Source organism: Solanum verrucosum, unplaced genomic scaffold, assembly GCF_900185275.1.
Source record: "Solanum verrucosum unplaced genomic scaffold, falcon-dt-bn FXZP01000188.1, whole genome shotgun sequence".
Classification (NCBI taxonomy): Eukaryota; Viridiplantae; Streptophyta; class Magnoliopsida; order Solanales; family Solanaceae; genus Solanum; species Solanum verrucosum.
The window spans coordinates 2837627-2845014 of NW_026020409.1; the positions used below are offsets into that span (position 1 = coordinate 2837627).

At 34.0% G+C, this 7388-nt stretch overlaps 1 protein-coding gene across 1 annotated transcript; it reads left to right on the plus strand.

The window, feature by feature from the left end:
• Nucleotides 1–3666: 3666 nt before the first annotated feature.
• On the plus strand, nt 3667–4943 carry LOC125840575 (uncharacterized). The gene is made up of 5 exons (XM_049519543.1): nt 3667–3741; nt 3918–4127; nt 4259–4351; nt 4426–4524; nt 4605–4943. The coding sequence occupies exons 1-5, from the start codon at nt 3667–3669 to the stop codon at nt 4941–4943; spliced, it is 816 nt and encodes a 271-aa protein (XP_049375500.1).
• The last annotated feature ends 2445 nt before the right edge of the window (nt 4944–7388 follow it).

Below are 7388 nucleotides of genomic sequence, written 5' to 3' on the forward strand. Positions count from 1 at the left end.
CTTCCCAAGGATCACAGGTGGAGGAATGACAAGAAGTCATTTGATAATACAATAGAGAAGAGGCTCCCACCAAAAACATGTTCTGGAATTGAGATACTTAATCAAGTGCAAGATCTTGAAGGACAACCATTAACAAAGGATCCCAAGAAAAAGAGGAAGATATCACATGAAAAAAGAAATGATAATTGGAACAAGAAAAGTATCTTTTTTGAACTTCCATATTGGAAATCTCTCTTGTTGCGACATAATTTGGATGTCATGCATATTGAGAAAAATATATGTGATAATATCATGGGGACAATCATGAATGTCAAAGGAAAGACAAAAGACACAATTAACACTCGGTTAGACTTGGAGGAAATGAACATTCGGCCAGAATTGCACCCTATCCAAAGAGGGGAGAAAGTTGAAGTTCCAACTGCATGCTACACATTGTCGCCTGAAGATAAGCACAAGTTATGTCTTTTCTTGAAGAATTTAAAGGTCCCTGATGGATTTTCGTCTAATATTTCTCAATCTGTAAACTTGAAAGATCACAAGATATCTGGATTAAAAAGTCATGATTGTCATGTTCTTTTGCAACATATTCTCCCTCTTGCTCTTCGTGGTATGTTGTCCAAAGAAGTGTGTGAACCTCTTATTGAGTTATCAATTTTTTTTTGTGTGCTTGGATCAAAGGAGTTGATGATTGATGACTTGACACATATTGAAGCACAAATTCCCATAATACTTTGCAAGTTAGAAAAGGTCTTCCCTCCTTCTTTTTTTGATGTCATGGTGCACTTGCCTGTTCATTTAGCTGGTGAAGCGCAGATTGGTGGACCTATTCATTATCGGTGGATGTATCCTATTGAGCGATGGCTATATTTTTTGAAATCTCTCATTGGTAATAGGGCATGTCCAGAAGGTTGTATTGCAGAGGGCTACATTGCAAATGAATGTATGACCTTATGTTCAAGGTATCTGCATAGAATTGACACAAAATTCAATCGGCCAGAAAGAAATGATGATGGGGGTTAAAAAGTAAATGGGGTTTATCCATATTTTGTCAATCTGGAAAAATTTTGGGAGCTAAAAATCCTTTTGAGCTTGAAGCTAAAGAATTGGAACAAGCACATATATACATTCTGAAGAATTGTGATGAAGTCATACCATATCTTGAGTATGGAGAGTTCTTTTATATAGTATTTTTTTTCTTATTTCCTTTAAGGTGATATAGTTTCTATATGAAATTTATGGTTAACCTCAATTTTGTAGAGAGTTTGCACAAAATCATATAGATACTGCTCAACACTTGTCAGATGCAGAATGGGATCGAGAATTTATTGAATGGTTTAAAGATAGGGTGAGAAATACATAAATAATAGATTCAACATTTTGACTTTTTACTAATCATTCTAAATTACTAAATGTTATCTTACTTTTAGGTTGCACAATTGCATAAAGCAGATAATAGTCAACTCATGGAAGATCTTCTCTCACTTTCACGTGGTCCTACCAAATATTCAACACATTCTAATGGCTACATTGTTAATGGATATAGATTTCATGTAGAAGATCATGATCAAATGTTAAGGACTCAAAATTGTGGTGTTGTTGTAGTTGGTGAGAGTGATAAAGATAGTGAGAATGTTGATTACTATGGAATTTTAACAGATGTGATTGAATTGCAATTTATCTCGGATAAAAGAGTGATTTTGTTTCGGTGTAACTGGTTTGATGTGTATGACAAAGTAAAAGGAGTTAAAAGAGATGAGTATGACTTCGTGAGTGTAAATTCGAGTAGATTTTTGAAAACAAATGAGCCTTTTGTTTTAGCTAACCAAGCATCTCAAGTGTTTTATGCTAATGATAATTCCAACAAAGGTTGGCATGTAGTAAGGAAGACTCAACCTCGTGATTCCTATGAGATGGGGAAACAAATGGATGATGTTGTAGTTGACTTAGAAAGTCCTTCACAAAAGAAACAAAAAAGAACTGATGAGGTAATGTATCTTTTGTGAACTGATATGTGAACTGATAGACACGATTTCTTTTATATTACATCATATTGTCGCACATGATTCTTATTTGGCGGTGGGGATCGCGAGATTAATGATTTCTCTTTTTGATTATTGATAATTCATACTATTAAAAACTCCTATTCTTGATTACTTTGATTCTATTCCTTTAATTCACTAGTAACTATTGAAAGACTACTTTTCTTTTGTTCTTCAGTTCACTGATAGAAAGTTTCCTTATTATTTTTCTACCTTTGACTTTTTTACAGGTTCAATATGAAAACTGAAAATGTGGACGGATCAATTATGAAGAGTACTATCAGATACTCATTTGTTGCTCCCGGGACAATTGGAAAAGGACGAGGACGAGGGCTTAAATCTTTGACATCAAAAGGAAAAGATCCAACTAGGAGTTTATTTTTTCAATCTAGTGATCTAGTTAAGCAATACATCCAAGAAGTTGAAACAAGTAAGCTTTTTAATATATGTTGAGTTTTTAATTGCATAAATATACTTATCCTACTCACTTATCTCACTTTGTAGTATATACTTATCCTCTCATCAATGTATTATCATCTATCTATTTATGGATGACTTTTGCTTTTCTACAGGTGCTATTGGGAAGGGGCGACAACAAGAACTTACCAACGTCACCATGTCTTCTAGTCATGATAAGAGAGTAATACACAAGAAGTCCATGGCTCTTGAGAAAGGGTACATGCAAGTTAATGCTTCATCTCATCCATCTATCAAGCAAGTTAAGCAAAACGTCCAAGAAGTTGAAACAAGTATGTTTTTTCATGACCGTTGATATAGTAATTACATAATAACTTAAATTGAATGTCAAAGCTTCTTCGCCTATAACTTAGTTGTGCTGGTCTTTCTTGCTAATTTTATCCATATAGTCAACTCCTACAAGTTGAGGCCTTATTTTTTGTCAAATAGTCACAGGGAAATTGTATTCAAACAGTAGCGGTTTGTTTTCTCCAGGTTCTATTGGTAAGGAACGAGGAATTGGACATAAAAACTCCACCATGCCTTCTAGTGAAGTTCATACTCCCTTTCATTCATTTACTAATCAAGTAAAGCAATGTACCAAAGAAGTTGAAACAAGTATGTTTCTTTTTTAAAATCTGTTATATTTTTAATTCCGTTTAAAATAGAAAGTAAATGTCAAAGTTTTTATAATATTACTTCTTGATTCTAGGTGCTATAGAAAAGGGACGTGAGCAAATGCCTAGATCTTTCTGCTCATCTTTAGGGGTTTCTGAAAAGAATTTGGAATCTAGTCGAGGACTGCCATCAATGGATAAAAATTCCCTTGTTCTTGAGAAAGAGAACACGGAAATCAAATCCCCTGGTTCTACTAATCAAGTAAGGCAACCCTCCCAAACAGCTGAAACAGGTATGAAATTTACAAATCTGTGCATTATCAATCTGTACAACTAAATTTTACTATTATAGTTCTTACTAAATTAATTATACAACTACAGGATCATCTAATCCTAAAAAGGTAAGAAGGGTTCGAGGGACCAACAAGTGTAAAGAAGTTGCATCACTTGAAGCCGGAAAGAAGCTGAAAGTAACATTTTACAATAATCGAACAGTTGGAACAAATAGCAATCTGTTTTCGAGGCACCTAGGAAAAATAATTCGTGATTGTAACATGTGTCCATTGGGAGTATCATCATGGAGTGATATCAAGCAACAAAAGTTGGATCACATGTGGGCTGCTATTGCGGTAACAATTATGAATTACATCGTTTAACTTGTTGAATCACAACTTACTTTTCCTATTCAAACATTAACCACTGCTGCACATCTTTTTCATGCTAAAATATTTACACACTTTTTTTATAGTTGACGCACAATGTTCACTTTCCTTTTTCATTTAAGCTCATATTTTAATTATTGTAGGATAAATTTGAGAGTGTTGACTTGAATGATCATCGTGATCATATATTTGGATGGATGAATGAGTTATGGAACAAATGGAGAGGATACTTGCATGCTACTTATGTGAAGAATAAGCCAATCGTTCAAGCTCTTAAGAATATTCCAAAGGGAGTAGAAAAGAAGGAATGGGAGTGGTTAGTTAAGGAACACTTTTGTTCTGAAAGTTTTCAGGTACACCTAGTGATCTAATAGTCTACATTATTAAAGCAATCATTTCACAGCTCATCGTGATATTTAGATGTGAAACTTTTTTTGAAGTTAATAAGTTTTCTTAGATATGAAAGTTTTACCTAACAATATAGGCGAGGAGCAATAGAAATGCAGAAAATCGAGCTAAGTTAAAGATGTTTCATCATATTGGTAGCAAGCCTATTAGAGAGATTATTTATCAACAGGTATTATAAAAAAATTGTTTTTGAAGAAAATATTTAAGAAGTGTTATTTGACATGTTTTTTATTTGATGTAAAGGGCGGAAAAGATGGTAATGCACCAAATTTGGCGACTATTTTCTTTGAGACTCGTAAGAAAGATAACATGCTTGTTGAACCAGAAGCAATTGAAAAACATGTGCGTTTGGTAAATTCAATAAGTAAATTAATTCAAATTATTATGAAATCTATTGAAATATACTTTTTTATATTTTGTAGGCTCAAATCGAAGAAATACTAAAAGCTGAGCCATCTTTGCCTAACATAGAGATTGTAGAAAAGTGTTGTGGACCTCAAAATCGTAGCCATGTATTTGGCTTTGGGGGTGGAGTAAAGGCAAAGGACATGAGAGATGGCACTTCTTCAAAGGCTGAATTACTGTCTGAGCTACGTTCAACTCAAGAGAAAAATAAATCTTTGAATGAGGAAAATAAATCCTTGCTTGATCGCTTGTTTACATTAGAAGATGCGATGGAAGAAATAAGAAATATGAAAGAATTCATTGCTGCTCAACAATCACATAACCTACATATGACATCACCCGTATCAACTGAATGACCACTGACATTTTTTGTTGACCAAGTAAGTAACAATATATCAAACTCTATTTGTGTATAGTTGTTTAAGCAGTTAGTGTAAGGCTGAACTCTTAGGAAACTAATAATGGTTCTCGATGTCCTAGATGTAATGGTGTCTCTACTTCCTGTTTTGATGCAATCTGTGCAAGTTATTTGAGTGCTTATGAGTTCTCATCTGTTCTTTATTGTGATTTGCTGAGCCTTGCAAACTATAATGGTTGTGTTCAGGTCGACAATCCTCCTTCCTATTCAATTTATTTTGAGATTTAGAATAGCCATCTGCTTGCTTGCTGAGTATCTCGGAGTTGTTGTTGGATTTTCTTATTAGTTCGATTTAATCCTTCCCCTCCACTAGGGACCCCACCTGAGTTTGAATCTTGCTATATCTCCTCCGTTGTTGGTCTAATATCAACATATTTCTACTTGAATTAATCCACCTAAGGTTCATCGAGATAATTTTCCTTGCCCATTCTAACTCTCCTTCTTAAATATTTATCACCATCGCTTCAGTTTTTGAATTTTCGAAGAGTTGGGTGATGAATTCATGGATGAAGAGCCGGTGGCTGTTCGATCACCTTTATAGAGCCGCTAATTGAAATTGATCTCTGTAGTTTCTTTATGTTCCCCACATTATTGAGAGAAAATTTAAAGATCACCGCATATATAGTTTTCCTCTGTTTTTTTATTGATCTCTGTTTAAAATATAACTGTTCTCTGCTTTTTTAATTTTCTGCACGTAAAGTGACACATCTTTTTCCACTGTTTTTTGTACACCTGTGCGTTTTGCATCTTTCTTCTGCACAAATATACATACTGATTCACCTTAACAAAATTGTTTTGTGATAGAAAAATAACACATCAGATTACAGCTTATGCTTTTCACCATGTCTAGCAACTATGCAATCCTCTAAGGAAGACTGATCTTGTAGCTCTTGTTCTTCACGTTGAGCAGTAATCATATGTTCTTTCAGCTGATCAATCAGTTGCCCTCTTTCTTGGTTTCTATCTTCAGCACAAACACTTTTTGAGACACTGAAATCAGTGTTGATGTTTTCCTCTCTTTTTCCATGTTGTTCCTCATCATGAATGTTAGTTCTTTGGTCTGTATATATAGGCAGGGGCTGTTGTTACTGTGACTTTGTCCAGTGGTTTCCTCGTCAGATTGTATGTTTTTCTTATCTTCATATGTAATAGGTAAAACTTCATTCAGCTCAACATATAACTGGATACCTTTTTGGTTTGTGATCACAGTGGGCAAGCTTTCTGAAACTTCCTGGTTAGATAGAACGTTCTCCTTTACATCACCACAATGTTCTTGATTTGCATTTATCTTGGTGGCTTGTTGATCAACATCCTTAGAGTTGGCGTCATTCGGGCTATTATTGTCTTGTTGTGCATAGTCTACTGTGTCAGCCTTCAATATATGGCTTTTTTAGATTTGATGCAATCACTATAATGAAATTTGTAGACGTTTTAGACTTGTGACACAATCACAAGGATCAGTTTGAGATTGTTTGGCTCCTACAAGGATTAAGAATTGGAAGAAGACAATAATAACTTGTTTGTTTCCCCTGCTACACAGATAACTTGGTTGTTTCTCATGAAACTTTTATATCTTGCGTGTCCAGTTCCTCCGCAACAACTTGTGTCCCTTGAAACATAATATAAATCTTCTTGATGGAAATTTTTTCTTTTTGTACTAAGTTTTTGTTATTGAATTTATGTTTTCGATATATAGATTTTGATTTGGTTAATGAATCCTAAAGGTTTCTTAATCATTTTTTCTTATTTTCATGCAGATTATTGATATACCTGGATAACCCTTGGTGAATTTTAGATTTCTTTTGTGACGATTGAAGCTACAAGTGAAGATGAAAGTTTAAAAGAACCATAAGACCATTAATATTTTGCTAGTAAAGTTATGCAAAACTTGAAAATGTTGCTAAGTTTTTTTTTGTTAAGGAAATGTTTAAACTAACAACATGGGATGTTAACTTATATTTGTATTATGTCAGCCTTTTGTATGAAGATTTACCGTAGCAATCTTATATTTATTGACTTTAAAGCTTATAAATTTTTTGTGATTTAAAGATCTAGAAACATTGGTGGTCAACTAGAGACCAATATTTTTGCTCGTCTCTAAAGGTTCATCTAGGACGAGACAGTTTCTTGTCTCGAAAAGTTGCATCTAAGATGATACAACTTCTTGTCCCTAAAGGTTCATCTAGGACGAGTTGTTTCTTGTCGCGAAAATCAATCTAGGATGACGTAGTTGATCATAAAAAAAAGGTAATTTAGGATGAGTGTAGTTACTCGTCCCAAAAGAGTATTTTAGGACGAGTTGGTTGCTAGTCTTTAAAGGGATTTACTGACCAGAAAATAACTAATTTTCCAAGAAAGAAATCATCTATTTGGGACGAGTTAT

Bases quoted from the DNA above. Each gene is read 5' to 3' on its own strand.
- LOC125840575 (XM_049519543.1), top strand. From the start codon at position 3,667: ATGTGTCCATTGGGAGTATCATCATGGAGTGATATCAAGCAACAAAAG. The intron at 4,352-4,425 runs GTATTATAAAAA...TTTGATGTAAAG, and splicing joins GAGAGATTATTTATCAACAG to GGCGGAAAAGATGGTAATGC. The intron at 4,525-4,604 runs GTGCGTTTGGTA...TATATTTTGTAG, and splicing joins CAGAAGCAATTGAAAAACAT to GCTCAAATCGAAGAAATACT.